The sequence below is a fragment of the Falco cherrug genome, chromosome 7 (genome assembly GCF_023634085.1).
Source record: "Falco cherrug isolate bFalChe1 chromosome 7, bFalChe1.pri, whole genome shotgun sequence".
Taxonomy (NCBI): domain Eukaryota; kingdom Metazoa; phylum Chordata; class Aves; order Falconiformes; family Falconidae; genus Falco; species Falco cherrug.
In genome coordinates, this window is record NC_073703.1 from 31850268 (window position 1) to 31874187 (window position 23920).

The 23920-nt window shown below is 39.5% G+C and overlaps 1 protein-coding gene across 4 annotated transcripts in view; it reads right to left on the reverse strand.

Moving 5' to 3' along the window:
- Nucleotides 1-23920, reverse strand: part of MNAT1 (MNAT1 component of CDK activating kinase) — a 124598-nt gene that overhangs the window by 74745 nt on the left and 25933 nt on the right. For all 4 annotated transcript variants that reach the window (XM_027802560.2, XM_055716750.1, XM_055716748.1 and 1 more), the window contains exons 2-4: nt 12695-12847; nt 10992-11065; nt 2246-2349 (exon numbers count right to left, since the gene is read on the reverse strand). In XM_027802560.2, the coding sequence (XP_027658361.1) occupies nt 2246-2349; nt 10992-11065; nt 12695-12847 (331 nt within the window). The remainder of the gene's footprint in view (nt 1-2245; nt 2350-10991; nt 11066-12694; nt 12848-23920) is intronic.

Below are 23920 nucleotides of genomic sequence, written 5' to 3' on the forward strand. Positions count from 1 at the left end.
AAGGAAGAAAGCACATTTGGGAAAACTAGTCCACTCAGAGTGCAAGGTTTTAGATATAAATATATATATAAAGTATGTATAAATATATACATACAAATCAATTTATAAGAACCCCTTTTCTAATTGTTCTTCACCTTTTTATCCAAACCTGTCTACTTTTTCTCTGCATGGTCTTGCATCAAATCCACATATCTAACAGCTGGGTTAGTAGGTGAGTAAGCAAGGTCATTGGGAACTGACTACAAAGAAGAAAAATAGGGCTTGTATCGACAGAAGAACAAGCAGTTATTCAAATCCTGAGGTTCGGTAACTTAGTATTTGGATTTGTAAGAAAGAACAACATACTTACGAGGACATGAGTAGCAGAAGTGAGATCAAAATAACTTACAAGGCAACAGATTTGGAAAGTAATTCATCAGTTAGAAACCAAAGAGGAGAAAACTTGCAGTACTTGACCACTGCTGATTTTGAACCTCCCGTATGACAGTGCTACAAGAAAATAGTCTTTGGATCACATCAACATATTTCCAGTTGAGATGGGAAAACAGTGATCTTTCATAAGAAGCTGTTAAGATCTCAGCTACAATACAGCATTCAATTCTGGTCCCTTTGGCTTGCCAAACACAAATTCAAACTGGAACAGGCAAAGGGGAACAGAAACACCAAGCAGGACTGAGAATATCTATATTCCTCAGAAGCAAATTATTACGATGGACAGAAAAATTTACGTCAGTCTAAGAATGAAGGGACAATGACTGGCCATAAGAAGTTTAGGCAAGAAATTAGGACACCTTTTACCATTTATGGAGTAAAGACATTCCAAAACCTGACAAAAAGCGCTAGAGAGAGAAAGCACCCTTCCAGTTTTTGGGAAAGGGGTAAATTTATGGGCAAGATCATGCAGTTTTTGTAATAGCAACTGCGTCAAGTCTATTATTATGTTTCAATTGTTGAAAAAGAAATAAAAAAAGAAATGTCTCCAGATCTCCAGTAAGTCTGGATTCACGCAGGCTTGCCCAGCTTCCACCAGACAGCCTCTAGCATAGCAAGACCATACAGTACAGAGGAACAGAAGGCCCAGGGGGCTCGGGTGGGTACCAAGTATTACTGTGCTGCTTGATATGATCACAGAGTAGTGCACAGGCTGCCTGCAAGACATGTACATGAACAGAAGGTGGGCTGCAGGCAAAGCACACTTGTTCTCATGGTGACCCTAAGAGGTTGCACCTACACTGTAAAATAAGACACGTAGCCAAAGATTTGGCAGGTCTCTTCAAGCTCTGAAGCATAGGATATTGCACAGTGTCAGAGACAGGATAACAGATCAGAGATGGACCCCTAGGGAAATTTCCTTGCCTATAAAAGGAAGAGGTTCAAACAAACATTTTTCAGATTCCAATCTCCTCCTGTGAAATCCTAGAGCTAAAGAAATCACTAGGAGTTTTGCCACAGACTTCACGGGAGTGAGGATTTCACCCCTACTGATTTGAAAGCAAGTCGTTAGTGCAACTGGAATACAAACACAAAACCTTGTTATGTCACACTCTGGGCAGACATTTTCCTTCAAGAACTGGTAACAATGTGAACTTTTATACTGAAAAAATATTTAACAGATTAAGCTTTTCTTACAGAAAGAAATGCTTACAAGTTTATTTTAAAGAACAACATTATATCTGAGCCATATTTTAATGAATGAACGTTCAAACCCTGTCCTTTGCATACAGATCACATATACAGTACTCCTGATGTTATTGTTATCAGCTTTTAAACAAAAGTTTTAACGTTTGTTTCAACATCTTTCATTTCAAATTTTGCATAAACCAGACTCAATTTTACAACTCTCTCCTGGGAGCTTCATAATGTCTGCGTCTGGATTCCTTTCTTCCTTCAGATGAGAAAGGAATGATTGTCCTGGTATAGGAACGAACTTCATCTCTCCTGGATATTGTCCAATGACACTGCCAGCATGCATGCGGTGTTGATCTATTAGATGCAGACTTTACTGCCTGTCCCTCTTTTCAAGCCCTTCCCAAAATAAAGCATATCTACATTTCATCTCTTTATACAGCACTAAATATCAGTATCACAGAATATTGTATTTAAAACCCATAATATGCTAAAGTGAAATCTGCACAGTGCCTTCAGCTTTGACTTGTTTTTAAGACATTACAGAAAGTACTCCAAAAATCCTTTGATTCTTTAACTAATGAATAAAAATTGCAGGGGAGAGGAGAGGTTAACTAACCAGTTTTATCTTATTTTTCTGAATGACTTCTTTGTTATCCTTCTGGTACAGCTCCATTTTCCTTTTAGTGTTCTCCAGATCCACATTGTTGGTTAAGTTAAATACTGCATAAACATTAGAAAGACAGAAAGCAGAAGTATTAGGTCAGTATGCATGACTGACAAAGAAATACTATTCCTACATTCTCTACCCCTTCTAGCACCAAACATTGCAGTAACATAATTTAATTAAATATGCCCTGTCAACAAAGAGACAACCTGCTAGATCACTGCAAACTTCAACAGAAGCCAACAGAGTTCCTTTAGGTTTATACATCTGTAGGAGATGAAAATTTGAGTCTTGCATCTTATTTTTTGATACTGACAATGATACACAAGAATAGTCATAATATTATTTGTAAAACATTGACCTTTTCAAGTAGCAGTTACAGCGATTCCTGTAAAATTAGACTAAACGCATACATATAAAGAAAGTTAAAAATCAAGTAATTCCATCTCATTCCATTATCTAATACATGAAGCCTACAGAGACTGTTTGAATTCTCAGGTACACAAAAAAATTTCACATTACTTGATAACTTAAAAGGGCACCAACATACAATTACTTGTATTATAAGGAATCTGCAGATGCATCCAGATTAATAGGTTAAGTGAAATTCTTTTCCTGTGTTTCAATAATAAGACTATATCTCACGTAACTATGAGCAAGCAGGATCAACCAGCAAGCTCTACACTTCAGCACAGCATTCCCAATTATCTACACATCACATGGAAGATACCTCAAGAAATTGAAAAGTTTCTATAATCAACAGCTTGAAAGATGTAGATGGTTTGGGTGATTAGTAATTTGATACAATGTCTGAGCCTTTCACCTCTAGGTCACTGGTTCAATTGTGGGTCAAGTGAATTCCAACTGAAATTGGGGAAGTTACTTGGTGATCACCATCCAGAGTGGATGCTGGGCTCATGCCCATGGCCTTAAAGCTATTGAAGACTGCCAATGTGCAACAGTCAAAGCCTCAAAGAGCTTCATCACGTGGCTACAGTAAATTTACAAGAGCAGCAGAGAAACCTACGCTACCATTGATAAATCCTTCACAAGGAAACAACAGCACAGGGATTGCGCTAAACCAAACCCTGAGGAAGGGAAGGAGTTTCTCGTGAAAATGCCAGCACGGGACTTGGAAGATTTTGGTTCAATACTTTCTTCTTAAGTTCTCAAGCGACTAGTGTCAAATGAACCCTGAGCACATGCACCACAGCCAAGTAATTTGTATAAGGCTGATAGAAAGGAACAGAAGAAGGAAGCATGAAGTCTGCTGTTACTCACCAGGATAGCACACATCTCAGTTTGGTAAAAATTATAACCCTTCTCTCATCCTCTCCACAGGTAACAGCGCAGAAGTGAGCTTTTAGGTGGGTTCTAGGTAAACCAAACCATGAATAGCCTAGACTGGCAAACCAGTTGTGAGCAGCAGGGAGAACAGCAAGAAATCAAAGCATGGAGCAAACAGGGTGGGGGGAGAAAACAGGGAAGGTCTAAAATGCTAGAGTTGTGGAATACAGCTCAGTTCTACAAACCCAGCCGTACAGCAGCTCACTGCCAAAAAGGGGTAGTCCTGCTCTTACATCCCTCTTCCCAGGCACAAGTCTCACTCTCCCCTGCTCTGACTCCAGGACTCCCTGGATGCTTTAGAGTGTCAACAGAAACCCTCCAGTAACCTGAACTGGCTCAATAAAGAGGTCAGGAAAGTGCCAGAGATGGTACATGGGAAGAAATAAAAGTGGACAGATAGGAACAGGATACTGTCTTTCCAGGAGAATTGAACCACTACATCACCTTACTCTTATCAAAAGTGTTCAGTCCTTCCTCAAACTGCAAAAGAAGCACTAGGCAAGATCCAGCTGAAGAAATTCCTAACCTTAAGCAAAAACGCTGTACTTCTTTTTTTTTCCGAATAATGAGCAATATCAAGGGATCTGACATTTTAATGCAGCCGGGTTCCTAAATCAGCTGAACTCCTCCATCCCCACCCCATCACCCTCACCTCAGAAGGAAGATCTGAGGTGGAGGTTCATTTTGTGGTTTAAGCATTTGATTCGGAATCAACACCTGAGTTCAGTTTCCAGCTTTGCTACTGCTCCTGGGCAGGTCACTAGGCCTCTACCCTAGAGGTCTCCCATCAGTAAGAAGCAGGAGAAGACGAATAAAGTTTTCTTTCTCCTATACATCACCTGCCGTACCTCCATACTACAGCTATATGCAGCACCAGTCTCCATAGTCTTGATCTCATCTCAGGTAGAACCTCTGGGCACTACTGTAACCCAAACAAACTGTTCAGAGTTCAGCTCCTTGGTTTTTGGAAGCCAATTACCTATTTCATGTTTGGTGGGGGTTTTTTTTTTTCCTCCAAAAGGCGTAACAACATGTTGCAACTAACATACACTTTCTGGTTGTAGCAACATTTCCGTAGTAACACATTATTTTAGTCTAAATTTTTAGTATTTTCAAGGGAGTGCTGACCTCCAAATTTCCAGCCTAAAGTTCCCAGCTGATATACAGCTTAATATTTAAGTATTAGAGCAGAGAACTGTCATGTGACAATGCTGGCATACAATCAGACCAGGGCTCTGCAATGACAGCAGCTGCACAGGAATGTCAGCACTTCCTTCAACTTAAATCCATGCACCAGCTCTCTAAACTCTTCAATGATGACACAAGAAAGAAATAGCATATGAGACATGCTGTGCTAGCAGGATGCTCAGATGCCACCTTCAGGTGCAAGAGGAGGAGCAAGATGAGATGCCAAATGCCCTTAGGCTCCTGAATATCTTTGGTATCTCTCTAAAAATAATCCCACAATAAGCTGATGATATAGGTTTTGCAACTACTGCTGCTTGAAACATTGAGGAGTTTTTTTTCTCCTTTCTCAGTTATCTTCAAAGGTTCAACTAGTCACAACTTGGGTTTGTAAAACAAAAACTACAAGATTTAAAACTCATTCTGGGGAAAGTAGGCAAGTTTTAAACATGTGCAGATACCTGTCTTTATTTAGAACTACTTACAAAAGTGGTGTTACTTTGCTGCTTGGTATGAAGTAACATTTCTATGTAAGAGATATGTTTCTGCATCAATGTTTGATAAATCTTGAGTAGCCACCTGCATAGCCACCTTAAATGCCCACTGCTCTGCTCGCAGCAAGGTGAAAGATGGTTTATTTCCCCTTCTGTTTTCCTGCTGTGACTGGAAGCAAAGCACAGGTAAAACCCTCTCAAGAGTCAGATCTGGTCATACCATGTTGATTCTGCTCTGTCAGTCTTATTCTGCTCTGCAGTTGAGAATATGGTAGTACACCAAACACAAAGATTCATACTGCCAGCAGCCTCTAAGGCCAGGATTCTCCCACTGAATACTGATTCATAGTCATTGAAAAGGAACGTTATCTTGGTCATAAGCATCTGCTCCTCAACACTAAGTTGTCCACATTTCCAGACTTAAAATATTGAAGAGCTACATTTTGTTGCAACAATGTTAAGAACTGGATATCTCTGTATCAACATCAGTGTCAATAGTTGACCTTTAATAAATGAAAAGAATATCTTCCCTCCTACAATAAACACCCTAGCAGCAAATCCAACTGTGCTCTTTGACACTGCATGGTCAGTGGCCAACCAGCCAGCCAAAAAAGTCTTCCAACATATTTTTCATGTGCTTCAAATGTCTTTTTGTCAATATTCAGAGAATACAAATTCTTTTCATTGTACCGTTGCAATTACAGCTGACAAGTCCATTTTGTAAGGGGTGCCAGGCCACGAAAAATAATTAAGATTATTTCTTTTTCACCCTTGTCCCCTCTACAAATTACTTGGCATTTTAAATGCCAACAAGTATCAAATGAAAACACACAGTCACTAATACTCAGCATCCTACCTTTTACATAGCTAGGACTATGCTTTTTTTTATTCAGTCTGCTTTGAGTTTTGCCAGAAAATTATTCTAAATATATTTCTTCCAAATGTTCCCTTTCTTTAAAAAAATACAACAAAACAAATTATAAAACTACAAGAATCAGAAAGAGTAAAAAAAAAAAAAAAAAAAAAACCTTAACTCATGTGCTACACCTACCCTGAAAAAATATTGGTATAGATCTGAATATGACTGGCAAAGCAGATGGCTAGTTTGAAAAGGTTTCAAAGAGAAGCCAGACTTATTTTGTCCATGTTGAAATATAGCATAAGCCGATATAAGAGGCCTGAAACCCTTCAGGGAAAAGAAACAGAAGCCGTTTTGTATGCAACAATTATTTATCTACTTATCCATCTCACATTGGTTGGTTTATAAAATGACTTGCCTTGAGACATCTGTTGAAGTATAACAGGAAGACTATTGTGTTTTTCTGAAACATTTCATTCTATTTAGGTAAAACTCCCTGCTTCTGAAATTCAGCCTCTACAGGGAGACTTTCACTGCTTTTCAAAACAACAACATTCATTATGCAATTCTGCAACAAATGGAAAAACATTTTCCTAGTTATAAAAGAAAAAAGAAAATGAGACAAAGATTTTAATTATATGGCACAATAATCTGTCCAGAGATGCAGCAGTATGAATGAATATCACTCCACTGCAGGACTAAGTCCACCAAAATCTCCCCGTTTTAGTCTGAGACATCGCAAATTTTCTGAGACTTCTCCGAGTTCCTTAAGAGATAGTGTTACCGTGTAAAAAAATATTTGCTATTCAAATAGTAGGAACATTGCCTCTGTGGCAAGACAGCAGATCAAGCTCTGTCAGCAGAGTAATCTGCACTGCTGGTATGAGCCAGCTGAAAATTTAAAAATTAGTAATATTAGTTTGTAATAAACAGTATTCCTCCAACTCTACTACAAACAGCTTCTTAATTATCCTCTTCATAAATTGCCAGCTAGAGATTGGGAATGGCAGAAGAGCAACTGCTTTGAGCAGAGAGCTACAAAGAGAGACACAACTACATCCTCAGCCTGCCTGTGTAATCCAAAGCCAGTATGGCACCTTCTGTCAGTGCTCTCAATGCCTGATGCCTGCGCTTGTAAGACCAGTAGAAGGGGGATAAAGCAGAGAAAAAATGGAGTAAATTTTAACAGGGCCCTTCCAACCAAAATTTCTGTGATAACAACAAAATAATTATGAAAAAAAAAAAAAAAAAAAAAAAAGAAAACCCACAACTAAGCCAGAAAAACCTAGTTAGGTATTAATAATGATTTCTGTTTATCTGCAGTTGTGTTTTACTGGGTCAGTAATTTTCCAGAAAAATACCTTAGCATAATAAAGAATGATTGAAATCATTCAGCCCCATCAGTCCAAAAAAAGATCATTTTCGTCAGAACAGTATGGCACTGAAATCTTTGTTCAGATGAGATGACTGAAATGGATCTTTGATAAAGCTGCTCAATTTCCATTTGGGTTATTCCCATTGTCAGGACCAGCAACACCATCCTTGTGCGCACACACAGAGGAAAAAAACCACAAAACATTAAACAACATAACCCACAAGTGATCATAGATACCAAAATCCCTTCTATCCAAGGATCGCTTGCGAGATAAATGTTCTGAGCAAGACAAGTCACTAGGCAGCTGGTATTGCATAAAGTCTTAGAGGAGTAAGAAGATACATGAATCCAAAGGGCACAAATACAGTAGTCTACTTCCAAGTGGAATGTACTGAATGTTTTTAAAAAGAAATAATTACTATTAACAACTGTGTTGCGGTAAAGCCTAGAGGCCTCATGCAGGTATCAGGAGAACGGTGCCAGGCAGTGTGTATACACATGCTAGGAGGCAGGCTGGGCTCTGGAGAGCTTACACACCACATTTTGGAAAGCTGGATATAGCTACACTCTGGGGAAGAAGAAAACCTTGGGGGAAGAAGAAAACCTTACAGAAAGAGCGAGAAAAATTTGCATTATGTCCAGAGATTGCAACTTGTGACAATGCTCTAAGGTTTAACCTTGCCCCTCTCATAAGGGCATAGACCTGACTTTTTCCAGTAGATGTTGTCCACACCTCTCCCAAAGACAGGTTTTAACCCTTTCACTGTATTTTTCTTCCTAGCGTTAATGACAACAAACAGTGTTTACAATGTTCTCAAATTGTCCAACTGATTTTTCTTCTGGGGAAAACCTGCTTTAAAATGTGGTTTCTATTTAAAGCCTTGTATAACACATTTTAGCCCAAAGCATTATTTAGTGGCTACATTCTAAACCACTTCAAAAATGTGTTTTTTATAACAGAAATCTTAAGAGGTGACCACCCTAATGTTTGTTTGACCTTCCCACACACACACTTCTGCCGTACCACCCAACTCCTTCTTTAAATAGAAAAAGTCTGTAGGTATAACATGCCTGATATGAAGGTAAAAAATGTGTTTCAAGTGAGGTCATATATCACATCAATGGAATAAGACAGCGCAATTGCTGCAAATGTGGGAGCTGACGTACCTGAAACATTTGGAAAAACTGTAAGAACTGAGCCAGGGTCACATGAAGTATACTTATACAGGGCATTCACATTTTGTTTCTGCCAAGCAACTACTTCATTTAAACCCCCACAACAACTTACAAAACAAAACTTACTAGTAAAGAGAAAACAGGGTAAAGCTGCACTTCAACATTCCCGCAGAAAAATTGAGAGTTTGGGGCAGGGAGAGAGAGGGAAAACCCAGTTCTCTGGCTCTCTAGCTTCCTAACCTGGCAGCTTGAACACCACCACCAGCTACTGCCAACCTGCTGTTCACCGGGATCCACGAGGCAAAACCTTGTGCTGCATGAATACACCCTTTCTTTCCCATCTTGCAGGCTAATTTTTCACATGCACAAACGAGCAGGGAATTCACACACATACAAAAAAAGTGAAACAACTACTCTCAGCAGAAAAACGTGAACTAATCATACAGAGTTAAAGGCACCTTTAATGCATTGTTCAGTCACGCCACAAACAACACGCACAGCAAAAAACATGGGAAGAAGTCACACTCTCACTACGTACCAGGTACTTGTCAGGTGGAGGACTCTGCCCAGGGGTGAAAGCAGGGAAGGGCCTGTGCTTTGTCACCGAGGAAAGGAGAACAGGGCTTGAATTCATAACCCATGTGGTATTCTTAGTAGATCATAAAGTACCCCTTTGAAGGTGAAAATTAAGAGCCTTCTGACTGCACCCCTTCTTTCCTCTCATCACCCTGGCTGCTACAAGAAGCAAGCAGAAGGTAGTTGGAACTTCTACTACTTTCAGTATTTCAGATGCCCCTTCCAGGCAACTAACTCCAATTCCTAACAATTCCATCAAACTTCTTCATTATGCATTTGCAGGGCCAGCACAATTACTGACAAACTCACTCTTCTTCACAAGGTTACAGAGACCAGCTGTGATTTCTGCTGCTTCTAAACCAAGTTACCAGTGCAGGCTCTGGAACCATTTTAAATTTAAGAACCTAATCCCAAGAGCTACAGCATCATAACATTCTGCACAAATGATGAGGTTAAGGAAATTTCAAGCAAAACTTCAACTCCCTTGTTGCAGATGCTAAAAACCCCTGCAACAGCAGTAAGCGGGAAACCTGTATGTAATGCTACATAAATAGAAGCAGTTTTCCTTTCCATGAGTGCACAGATTCTTCCAGGATCCTCTGGCTAAGATGCAACCATTCTTTCTACTAATTCCCTCCTTCCCCCGCACCATTCAAAAAAATATACAAACACAACTACACCCACACAGTCTCCTCCAGATATCTGGACCCATATAAGCGTGCCTGGTGTTTCCCAGCCACATGATTTAGCTCTCCAGCCTCAGCATTCTGATGCCAACAAAAACATGATACATTACTCACAGCAGTAAGCCTATCAGATACGTATCTACAAAATGCCACAGTGCAAAGAGGAGCAAGGACTCCTTTGAGAAACTGAAGGGGAATAGCATCTTCATGTTTTCCTTCGAATCACATTCACTGCCCCTCCCACATGTTCTAAGCCACCTCTTCTTCCTCCAGGACAAAAAAAAAAAAGCCCCAAACCTTAGAAGCTCATAAAACCCAAGAAACAAACCATTTAGAGCCTCCTTTGAACACATCCATGTTTTTCTAAGCAAAATCCATCACTTCACCATAAATCACAAGTCATCCTAAGAAGAAAACAAACTCTGTTGATAATGCAGTCCCTTCCCCAAAGGGCAAAGTTCTCCTTTAACTAATCCAAAGAGAAAGAAATCAATGTCTGTTCCTAAACCTTCTCCTTCTGCACAGCAACATAAAATGCTACCACCACGGTATGTAAGGTCATCAGCTTCAAAGCAGCTTCAACTACTGTACTTGCAGAAGCAAAAATGATGAAAGACACCATATGGCTTCTGTCATGGTAGATAAAGCTTATGGAGGCATATAATGAAAATTTCAATTTCTCCTCTCTTTGTTTAATCTTTCCCAGTGCAGCACCAACAGTCCCCTGCAAGCCTTTTTTTTCCAGCTATAAAGCATTACACTTCCTCTTCAAATCATGTTTTTTCTCTGGCAGATAAAATGTTTTACTTATTGATGTCCTACAGTTCAGCAAATATGATTTTAAATGTACAGAAAAGAGTAATTAGATAAACATCTGATACTATGATAAATCCTATTACAGAAACTCAACTTAGACATTCTCACAGGCAGCTGAGTCAGAAGATAAAAGCCTATGGTCTCATGAGCACAGCACACCAAAAATGCAAGCCTTAAGACTTACCAATTTCTTCTATTTCTTCCAGGAAATCATTATATTCACTTAGACTGGGAAAGTCGTCCTCTCTTTTATTGTATCTTTGAGATAAGAGAAACAAGTATTTATACAACACACAAAGACGCAATTTCAAGAAGGCTCTTGCTGCAAGCATATTAAATATTGACCTAGTTTTATCAACTATGCGCTTTGTGGCTCCCAGAACTGACCAACATACAGAATCTTTAAAAGGAGACAGAAGTGCTTGTTTCAAAGGAATGGAGCCAGCCTGGCATAAATTGGTGCTACTTTTGCCCACTGTTTGCAAAGAGAAGCCCAGAGACTAGGACATACTACTAACTCCAAGCCACTCCTTCAGCATGAGAAACCTGTTAACAACGGCAGAACAGTAACACCCACAAGAAAAGCTCTTCCAGAAATATCAGAAAAGGGAGTTTGGCTTTGCGCCAACAACAGAAAGCATATGTCAGCAGCAAGATGAAAATGCTACACAATTATCTTATTTCATATCAATAGACCATTCCAGAACTCATTTATCCAACCCTTGATAGCTGAAAAAAGTAAAAAGATGAAGGAACAACTGGCTAGAACATGGACAGCCTCTGAAGGTCAAGACATGTAGGCTTCCCTCCCAAAAAAACATAAAGTTGAGATTCTGCCTGCTCTGTGGACCAAGACACACGACACCCAGGAGCATAAAAATCTAATACCAAGAATTCAGGCCAAAATCCAATTCGCAAACATTCTTTCTGCCTACTAAAAACTAAAATCCAGGCAATCCAAGGGGCCAAGCATTTTATGTTTTCTAACTACACGTCATTCCATGTTTACTCAACTAAGTTGACTTCATTCCAGTTTGACTTTCGTTAACTTCAGTAGACTTTATAATCAAACTTCAAAATTACGGCCACTTCAGCATCTTGGTATTCAACAACGCAATTTCCTCACATCTCAGCATCATCAAACGACTAATTTAGTATTGTATTAAGTCTTATATAAAGGCTGTCAAGCTTGCAATTTACCTGTATGTTCACTTTTGCACATACAACTCCTCCAGGTTTGTTATATCCCATCAGACCCTCTTCTACCAAAACATCAACTGGCTCAGTTATTTTTCTTATAAAATGTTTCTTGGCCACAAGGAGTGAGATGCAATTTTAGACATCATTCAATCTCTATTCCAAGAGCTCTCAAATCTGCATGACAGACTAGTAAAACAAGGCTTATAAGGAAGCATTTCCAGTAATAATTGCTGTGTGAAGTAGAGAACAATGTGAACATAGCTGCTTCTTTTGTCCATTTTTGTTTTGAAGGGAAACTGACCTTCAACTCTCAGAACAGGTCCCCAGGAAAAAATCAAGGTCCTGTTTCTTGCCCCACTCCCATGTTCAGCTCCTCAAAGGGAAAGCAACAGTAGTCCTCAATAAAAATCATCTCAATTTAGGAGGTAAGTCTTTGCCAAAGGAGGCCACATAGAAACACCCAGCATTTTCTAATGCTAAGCAGGAATCCCTCAAGGCTAAATTGTGAATTCAGCCCTCAGTTGTGCATAAAATCAGGTTCTTTGAAATCCCTCCACGTTAAATGGAGTCAAGTTTTATAGCTTGTCACTTAAAAAAAATACCTCCTCTGTACTACTGGAGGAGTAAGGCAATTCTTTAAAATTTAAAATACATCCACCTTCTGCTCTTTTAACTGGTGACACTCACATTTTCAACACTTTCTTCCGAATTTCCACTTCCTTGTCAATAGCAGGATCCTCAAAGAGCTGTACCCTGAAGTTACTCTTCCGCAGGGGGGTATCACACTCCTGGCAATTCCCAGCCCCTCTCACAAACAGCAGTTCCACACAGCTCTCACATCTGCAGGAGAAAGGAAGGGGTATAAAGGCAGATACATGTTAAACAGTAACCGAAACACAGGATTGTTCCCCTTTTTTCTTGTTTACACACACACACACACTAAGCCCACAGTGCATCTCCCTTTGATTCCACTATTTCTTTAGCACCCAACAGTGGCAAGGAGGCGAGGGCTTCTCCAGCACGGCTGGAAGGAAACAATGTCAGCAGCACAAATGCATTTATTCTCCTTGCCCAAATAACTCAGCCTCTTCGCTGAGACTGAACATTAATCCAAATACAATGATGGGGTTTATGTCAAGAGGAAGCTTGTTTGTTGACACCATCCAACTCATTTTGCATGGACCAGACTGCAATACCCTGATTTACTCCGAATATTACCATGTGGCACAAAAAGGCACATTTATTTTCTTGATGCCATTCACAGTGCAAGGTATTATTCAACGCAAGCAGGGATACAAATCTTGCCTGCAGCCTTCCAAGCATCTACCAGTACTACCATAGAGGAACTGCTATAACAAACCTGAGCTAAACTCCAGCCCAACATAGCTAAAAAAAACCAAACCTAAAATACCATTTTAACCAGTGACTGGCATTATGCAGTTCTTCTGTTAATACCTTTAAAATTGCACATAAAATACACTTTACATAAAGGCTGCAAAGAAATAAACCAAAAATATCTTTCTGGTTTTATTTATTTTGTCTCAATGAAGATTTCAGATTTTAACAAGATGTTTGCTGACCAGTCAGTTATCATTTAATAAAGGAAAAACACACAACAAGAAAGCCATTTTAAAAAAAAAAGTACTTGGGTATGGATAATGTGCAAATTTCTCGCAGAGGACACCACCTGCTGCAGTCATTTCCTACCACTGGGGAGGCAAGGGGGTGTTTATTTATAGCTTGGCTATACTGAAGCCAACAGTTGTACATTAAGGGCTAAGCTGTATTATACCTTCACAAACCCTGCACAAAAGCTAAACAAGAGAAACAATATTGACATGGTAGCAAAGAATCTTAAACAAAACTTTCACTCTGCTAACCTACCCCCAACTAAACTGGTTCCAGTACTTACAGAGGCAGAGCTGGGTAGAGCCAGCCAGTTTTACCCAGCTTCTGTTTTCAAGACTAGAAAGTACAAAACAAACACAATTGTATCTTACAATTAAAAAAGAAAAATTAGAGCTTTATTTTTTGTGTTAACACAAGTAGAACTACAGTTTCAAAATACATCTTGCACAGCAGCTGCCAAAGTTACAAAGCAAACCTGGAATTTACTTGGACATTTTCCTGCTTCAGAATTCCTTCAGTCAGAAAACCAAGCACGTTTAAATACAGTTTCTCCGGGAAGGGAAAGATCAAACCTTTTAGCACACTAGGCCCGAAATTCAGAAGTTACTGGGATATCAACTCAAGAAGTATGCTGCTTTATGAAAATAATTTAGCTTGTCACTATGGAATAAGCAACATTAAATTCAAGAGAGAAAACAAGGCAGGGAAAAGGTTTTCTCCTTCCTCTCCCGACCTGTCTGTGCATGCAACAGCCACCGGTACATAAGGACAGTTTCACAGTCTCCTTCATTTTGGCAGCTCATGCTGTTTGCATGTCTGCCTCAACACAGCAGCCAAAGCACAGCAAAAAAAACCTGCCTTCTCTTTCCTATTTTTAAGTTATAGAAAAGGGAGTGTAAAGCTACAGAATTTAGCAGGTGGATCCAAGTGCAGGTGTTTATATTTTTTTTTATCATGGTATTGCCTAAGGACCAACAGAACAGGGTCTCCATGTGCAAGATATGCAGACAGTAGCACCTCGAACTACTTCACTTTTCCCCCCCCCTCATCTCTTCCCTAAATCTAAGACATTTCAAGCTTACATAGGACTTGACTATGGAAAAAAAGCCCTCCTTGGAAAACCACCTTGTACAGGTGCTTCAATGCTTTCCCAAACTGGAACCAGTGGTTCTTAGGCTGCAAAACAGCTTTTCATACAAAAAAAGATGAGTCAACACTCACTCTGGGAATCCCACACCAGGTGATCACATTCGCACTCACTCATGCACATCCACCCTTATATTTACTCATAAATAATTCCTTCTGAATTCAAAAGAGGTTACAGTTATAGGGGATAAGTCAAGGGCAGACCTGGACTCTGGCCAAATCCTGCCTCCCCTCCATCTCCAGAGATTTAGTATGCACAGCTAGACCCCAAGTTTACTTCCTAGCAGGTCTGCCATTCTTGCCCCCACAAACCACAGTTGCTTTAACAGCAATGGCAGGCACGTCTGGTCACACAATTCCATCTGAGGAAGGAAAAAAGCCATCTCTCAAATCCCTCTCAAACATTTTCCTTTTGATTTCACTGCACACTGCTGAAGTCAGGGCATATGCAAGCACCAGGAAGACAGAATTCAGTAAAGGTGGATTTAATAATTTATTTCATGTCTTGAAATAATTTCAAAATGTGACTTGAAAAAATTTTATCTCACATGGTAAAATTTAAAGATACAGCATGATTTAAAAAAAAAAAAAAAAGATGCAACAATTTTTGCTACTTCAAAGATACCCAACCCATGCAATAACCAGACATCGTGGGCAGCACAGGGGGACACCTCAACACCACAGCTGGCATTACAGAGCTCCCTCATGGCACACAGACCACATCAATTCAGGTGATCCTCCATTTCTTTGTAAGTCCAACTCTTCTCCATTTTCCTTTGTGTAAGGGCAGTCTGACTACGGAAGCAGGACATCCTTCAGTGCATCTTTTATTGGCCAACTCATCATACATGGCTTTCCCCAAATGAGCAAAGCACGGAAACACCTGCTTAACTCCCCTTCAAATCATGGCCAAAACAGGTGTCCATGTGTTTTCTTAAATTAGAAGCCTTGTATCAGCAATTTTAATACGCATATGTATTATGTATGCATCCACACTAAATATATAAACTAACAATGACAAATGTTCTTGCTTAAAAGTCAAGTCTATGTATTTGTTAAACACTGAATACATCTGAAGGCAACAGCTTCACATGAGGTCTAAATGAACCCTCAGGATGTGATACTGCCAATTCCTCTCTTCACATTGAGGTTGTACAGCCTCTGTGATCTGTATTCTATTTCATATATCCACTAAAATCTTTCATTACCTTTTGGATTTACCTATTCTCAGGATACAAACATAATCTGGCTGAAGATATAAATAGAAAATGCCCAGGGAGTTAACACACACAGATGACAGGGCAAGACTTACTAGTAATGTCACCAACAAAAGCAATCAATACCTCCAGGAACAATCAAGTCTCTGGTCTTCCACACCAGGATAATAATCGTCAGTATGCTCATTTTCATTTCCATGGACATTGGTTTGATCTCTCTTGTTCTTTCATGACCATGAAATACTAGACAAATGGCTCAGTCCAGTCTCTAAGCAGTCTAGAACAAGGCCACATTTTTGAGGAAAGTAAATAAGGTGTCTAGATGGTTTGGCACTACATGCCCTCATGTCAGTGTTCAAGGGCTTCAGTATCAGGACTGTACTAAAAATGCTTTTGGTACTTTGCAGAAAACAAGCAGAAGTTCCTCTCCAGAAAACTGTTAGATATTTATCAACTAAATTACACTTACTGGAACTGAGTGTTTGTTTTGGACAAAGTGCCTTCAAAGGGTAGAAGATTTGTGCCCAGTCCTGCATTCCCCACATATACACCTCATGGAGGGATGATGGCAGATAAGGAATCAAGCCTCTTGGACACTGAACAGATGAAAATGGCTTACAACATTAGCATGGCTTGATGGTGCTGCTTTCTTTTCTAGCTTGGCTGACAAGAGAGAAAACAAAACAGAATAAAGGAAGAACAGTTTTCACAAGCAGGAGTACCAGATACCCTTTCTTATAAAATTTTAGATTTTGCTAAGCATAGCAAAAACTTGCAGGACTTTAGATATGCAGCCATTAATCATTTCAGGAAAAAAATCTTTATGGCTTTTGCTGTTGACTAGGAATATTACAGAATGAGCTACTACCCTTCTCTACAAAGGTTATTTTTAGTAGATAAACTTATTAAAAAGTATAAAATATTTAGAAACTCTAAGCCCCTCTTCTTCAGCTTTCATACCAAGACATTTCTGTTATTTAAAGTAATATGCAAACCAAATGAACCTCTCTACTACAGAAAAAAGTTTAGATTAAAAAATAGTAATACAGCCTTCAACATATACCCGAGATCTGAACCACAAACAAATGGAATGGAAAGAATCAGCAAGAGAGATGTGTTTTCACTTGTTCCTCAATTCTGATGTCAGAGGGAAATTTACTTACAGAAATAGAATTACTCTTGATTTATGGCAAGGGAACATTAAAAACCAATGGAAAACACATACACGAGAAAGCTACCAGAAAGACATCTAGATCTCTAAATCTGAGATGGTTCTAGAAACAGTCACAGGCTTTTTACTTAGCTTGGGTTAGATCATTTTGTGTTCACATACAGAGATTCTTGAACTGAGACAAGAACAGCCCAATTTGGAGCAAGCAGCTGTCAAACCTGTTTATTTCGCAACCTTCAGTACATTTAGCAAGTCTTCATAACCCACAGTGGTTTCTGCTGTATTGCCAAGAGTTCATCTACTATTTACAGTTGGCAACTGCAAGTTTATTTTCTAGGCTGATGGACTAATAGAGACAGCCTAGAAGGCAGGTTCTTCCTAGAGTCTGCAGCAATGATGACATCTGTGATCCAAAAAGCTAGGGGAATTGAACAAAAGCAATTTTTTTCCCCATGTTACTGGTTAGGGATGAAAAGCTGGGGAAAGAGACTGACTGCAGTGACACCAAAAGCTTCTGAAAGCCTTGGAACAAAGGAGCTTACGAGATCAACAACTCTCAGATGAGTAGGGAATTGGAAACAAAAATAAGACTTTTCCTTTTTACACCTCAGCTTCAGAAATTCCGAAATCCTTATTCAAGCCTTTGCAGAAGCAGCTGCCTGTCTGTTTTGGGCCATCTCTTCCCTGTCCACCAAATACAAGTGGGAGAAGGGAGAAGATACCAATTACTCTTTCCCTCTTCCTTTGTTCAGATCCTGTGAAGTTCCCACCAATGGAGATTTTGCTGTTCTCACCTGGTAAGGAGACAACTTCAGAATGCTCTCAAAACCTCAATTGGCAAAAAAAACCCACAATGGGTCTGTCTTCAACTAGTAAATAAACAAGTCTCACAAGCAGCCCACACGCCACGTAGAGATTACAGCTCATTATGGCAATAAGACACACTTTGGGTTTCAGGCAGAAATCACAAGTCTATCAATCAACAGATGAGAATTTTTGGTTCTTCAACTGTTGATAAGCTATCTTCAGTTGTCTGCAGCTCCTCGCTAGTCAGCCCACAGTAACATGCACTGAAAAACAAAAGAAAAGAAAAAGAAAGCAAACCGGGTAGCTGTTGAACTACAGCCTTGAATGACTGGCATGTCAAGGGGTGGTGGGAAGAAAAAAAAAAAAAAAAAAGACATACTGAGTCAATTAATAATAAACAGAAACATTTCCACCACCCACTGTATTTCAACATCTCCACTACTAAACCATTTCAAGTGGCTTGGACCTGACAAGAAAGTTTGCAGCAAGCTGAAACTTAATTCACATTTATCCAGTACAGATGAGTCTTTTCTTTTTTCCCCGAGGGGAAAAAAAAAATATAAAGACCTTTTATGGTATTAACTCTGGATAGTATAGAGAAAAATATTTCTATAGGCGTTTATATAAAAGTGGTTCTTTACTATATACTGCTGCCTAGTCAACTAAGCACACAATCATAAAAAACATGTCTTACAGCACAATTATGACAATTTGGTCAAACAACAGGCCAATACTTGACAGGCCAATTCTTGACACTTTAAAAGCAGCTGTGTGACATTGAGAAATAAGTGCTTTCACAATGACTAGGCATACCAAAATTAAAGAATTTACCCAACGTACCAGAACAACTACTTCAAATCCATTACAGTCTACTGGGCAAACACATGCACTAAAATAGCAATTCAACTATGTCAATAACCTTTTTATTATGCTTATTCTCTTTGAATAAAACAAAGCATAATTAAAAAAATACACCTTTGCAACTTTTCAGCGTTCTCAAACATCAAACTAAGCAGCTATCAGGATTGGCAGCTGCCCACAGCACACCTGAACTTAAGGCACAACTACAGAATTTTCCACGTCTGTTTAAAATGCAGAAACCGCACTTTTTTAGACATCATCCAGTTCAACATTGCCCATTGTCTCACAAGACAAACTTACCATTAACAAGTTTAAGATCTCACACCAAACTCCATACAAGACACATGGCTCCCTTCTCCTTCCTACCCATCTGTAACCTTGTGAGGCTAAGCCATGGTGTGGGTTGAACTGCCCCCAGTTCAGGTGGCAGGTCTAATGCACATAAGTATTTTGAGCATTCACTTACTGAGTCTTACAAAACACCTCCATAGACCACAAATCACACTGGAAAAAACTAATACACAGACAACAGAAAATAAATGCTTTGGGGACCCAAAACAGTCACAACAAATCTTTCACTTGATCCAGAACAAGGCTTCTACCTTTTGTTCTGTACTTTCAACACATTTTACAGTACAGCAATAGCATATGGAAGCAAGATAAGGAAATGCAGCTTTATGGTAAAAGGAGGAAAAAATAATTAAAAGGTATTGTGGCATGATGGGATATCCTGAGCACATTACTGAGGGCTTGTCACAAGACACTCCCATACTTCAAATTCATGTCTAATCTCAGAAAGTGAGAAGATAAATTGATAAGACACATATCTATAAGAAAACCAGACTTGGAAACCAAGGTTTTCCATAAAAATAACAGTGATCCGGGGTCTCAAGGGGAAACATGCAAGTGCATAAAACTTTCTCAAAAATCAAAACCGTTACTGATCTCCTGCAAACATACCTGTTGAATGATCTGCATATGTTGGTTTATCTCTCCCAGATATTGGGAGGAACCGAGCAGAATTTTTGTCAAGAGCATAGGCTTGTATTTCACTTGAAGCATTAAAAAGTACACAGTCCTGTTTCCTTAAGCTATTCAAATACAGAGAGACAGTGTGGGTGTATCTACACACAATTAAAAACAACTGCAAAAACAGCCTGTTGGAGCAATAACTGCATCATCCGTGTCCTGGATAGCTCTGGAAACACCATCAGTGCTCAAAACGCAATGTGTGAGAACCTCTACCACTAAGCTTGCTTGGTTTGAAAACACTGAAAGAACAATCTGCCATGACAAAGTGCTACATGAGAGCTCCTGCATAAATCTTGTTTTATGATACAATACATTCTACTGTCTGGTTTTATGTAATTTGTCAGAAATGAGTGACCAAACTCAAAGGTGAAGACACCAACTCCCATTCTGATGAGCAACAAAAGTCCTAACAACCTTGAGTTTATATACGCAGACTAGGAACACCAAAATTGCATTTCTGCATTTTAAGTTGGCACCGATGCCAAAGAAGCTGCTGTAATCTGCCCTCATGCTGCCATACACTGTCCTGCTGCTGCTGTCATCCTCCACAGGCCAGAAAAACATTTGTGCAGCCACATGGTTATTTGCTGGGTTATTTTTCAGCCAGATGAACTCTCCCATTTGGTTCACCACATAGTTCACAAATGCTTGGACAAGCACATAGCAATGGGCAAAGTGAAGGTAGAAATGAGTAACCAGGGTGAGAAAGCTGAAGCAGGATGTTGTCAAGTATAAAATCCCAGGCAAAACAAGCATATCACACCACTGTCATGAAAGTCTTGAAAGCCAGACGCGTTTAAGACTCACTCATTAGGGAAGCTGAAGCATGAAGAGAACAAGGACAGTTTAGTACCAGACAATGCACTTAGTGCCCGGCAGCGTGGGCAGGCACTTTTGTAAACACCACTACATAGCTACACAGCTCTCAAAGTGGATCTAGGAGAACCCTCAAGTGAACTCCAGGTCCCAACAAGTTGAGCAGCCAAACTTCCTGCAGATTTCAGACAGGTTAGGGCACCCCACGAACAATGTTCCCATTCAAGCAGCTTCCACCTGCGTACTGACACCGAGAGGGCTTTGACAAAGGGAGATACCCCAGTTGCCAACATGCCCCTGACATGAGCACCAGCACAGCTGTGCTGCAAAGCAAGGAAGAGGACAGCACCACAAAAGGCAATCTCTGAACGGCTTAGGCTGATATAAGATCACATCGTCAAAACCTTTGGCAACAAAAGACCCTCCCCAGCATTAGGCACACTCTTTACAAACTGTGTAACAACATCTGAGGCAAGACAACTCAACTCTGGGAGAAACAGTTCCCCTGGAAGAGAACTCCTCACCAGCATTGACAAAACTAACCACAGTAAATCAAACCTGTGAAGATGCTCATCATGGCCAAGGATGCCAGAAAGGTCCCTTTCAGTTTAAAGAAGTTACCAGAGATAGTCACTGGCTGGGAGAGCATAGAAAGCTGTTCCTCTCTTCCCAAGCTCTGAATTCAAACAGCATCCAATGCTGTTTTTTGAAATTTGTCTTTTTTATTCCCTCTTACAAAACTTGTAAGGTATACCTAGCTATTTTAGCTTGATCCAAAAGTGTAAGGAGAGAACACAATCCAAGCAGTGTCCATCTTTATTCCAGGGTACCCTAAGAGCTACTTGATCAACACACCTCTACAAAGATGAGCTGAAGCACAATTACAACACAAGCTATACAAGAACAGGTGGGGTACAGACAGAGGAAAAGTATTTTTCAGAACGGCTCTTTGGCTCTCTTGTTTTTAGCATGTCACATTACTTCAGAATATTTTAAACAAAGCATACAATATTACTTTACAGGCAAGTCCTTCCACAAAAGAAACAGAAGGGAACATAACTGAACAAAAGAAATTCATGCATTTGAAACAAGTTATTGGGAGTTCATCATTTAAAGAGCGCCAAGGAGTGGAACAGACATCCCTATATCAATTAAACAGTATTGCATGGTCCCTCTGCAATGTGATGCAGTCATGAAAAGGCACATGCAACCCACAGATGTATCAGAAGAGCTGCTGTTGTCAGAAAGACAGAGTTACAGGACGATGTGAGGAGACTTCACCCAAAACAACATGTGCGGTTCTGGTCACTCAAGACAGATGAGCTTACCATATAAATGCAGAAAAGGATGACTAGGATGATCAAAAGATTGGGAAGATTGGTTTATCAGAAGAGACATACAAGAAGCTACTTAAACTAAAACAAACAGGTCCAAACACTACAGTAAAAATTTATACTGGAAACTGTAGTTCTCACCAGCCATAATAGTGAGAGGCTGGAACCACATCCAATAGAAATAACAGGGCAAAAATTAATTTCAAAATGAAGTTTTATAAGCTTGTGAGGAGGATTTGATTATCTGATTGTCTTCAACAGGTAACTAGATTTGATAACCAAGGTGACTCCAGTCATATCTGTGGTCCTAGTTATGTGCTCTAAATTCTGAAACCCCAAGACAACAACTCAGGAAGAAAAACAAAAAAGAAAAGAGAAAAGCTAAATTTGGTGAAGACACTGAAATATTAAATGCATCCTTGAACACTGAAAATTATTTTTAAAGGGCAACATGCACAGCACAGATGTTCTAGCATCTGCTCCTTCTGCTCATAACAGAAACAACTCCTAACCATCAGTCTCTAAAGCAGTCTTTCATAAACTACACAGATTCATACTCTTTTATCAATAACCAATTAATTTGTCTTATCTGGCCATAATGTGTAGATGTCTCAGAGATCCAAACTTGATTCACTTAGATCAATTTTTTCACCTTGTAGAAAAAGAGATAAGGTAAGATCATACAATTCTGCTTGTCTTTAATAACCAATATAGCAACACAGAAGGAAATGAGAGTAAGCATTCTCAGCTTGTCTTATTTCAGATAGTACATGTAATTTAATACGGATATATATTCTACTAGCACATAAAAAAGTCTTCTGGTAGCAAGTACATATTAGCTGATTCGTACCTCTGTACACCTTGTACCACGCCATGCCTTAGCTCACAAGTAGAACAAGTTTAGATGAACGACGGTTGTGCAGCAAAAGGTGGTGGTCACGACTCAACAAATCCCCATTCCCTTCATCAGTCTGATACCGCCTGAGGGAACAAACTACTGCCCAAGACTGCTGCCTTTCCAGTGAGACAGAGCAAAAGCACCAGTACCCTTTGACTACGAAGGACTCAGCAGTATTTTTGTTGTTGAGAGCACACAGGTTTCCCAGACTAGTGTAGGTAACTTTACATCACATCCCTAATTCCCTACTGGAATTTCAACTGATTGGAGCTTTATTTCCTGCCCTAAAGCACCATTTAAAATGACTTGCTAAATCTCTGTTGCCTTTACTATTACAGTTTGAATAGCTGGATGTCAGAGAAGGAAAAATGAATTCTTGCAGTCCTTAAATACCTTACAGAGCAGAGTCTAGGTTATTCTTCACATGAGGTTGCACAAAAGTCTCATCAGAAGAAAAATGAGCAAAAAACCCAACTCAATAACATTTTATTGCCATCTTTCAAGCAAATATAGACAATCCTTAAAAAAATAAGCCTGGGCAAGTATCTTTGAAAAAGACAGACTGGCATTTAAAAGAAAAGAGAAATCCACTTGCGAAGAGTGAAAGGTTTGTGTATTTCTGGTTTTGAAAACATGAAAAAAACCATATTTGACACAGAAGACATAATATACATAATATATATATAAAAAAAAAAATCTAACAAACCATTCAGAGCTTGCTGAACAAGGTCACTTCAACATAATCACTAACAGAAACAGGGGCACCAACAGACCCCTGGGGTCATTCCCTGCATTTCTAGAGCCATGCATTAGACTGTCCAGAGAAATCTGCAGAACATTTGCCCATGAACAAGCCACAGATCACACAGAGCTTTGCAACTCAGCACTAAGGTTCTGACAAAGCTACTTGATTTTTAACCTAAAAAAGCTAAAGGACATGTAAAGAATGAACCCAAAACCAAGGTATCTCTTGTTGCAGTGGATCGCCTATTTAGCAGTGTC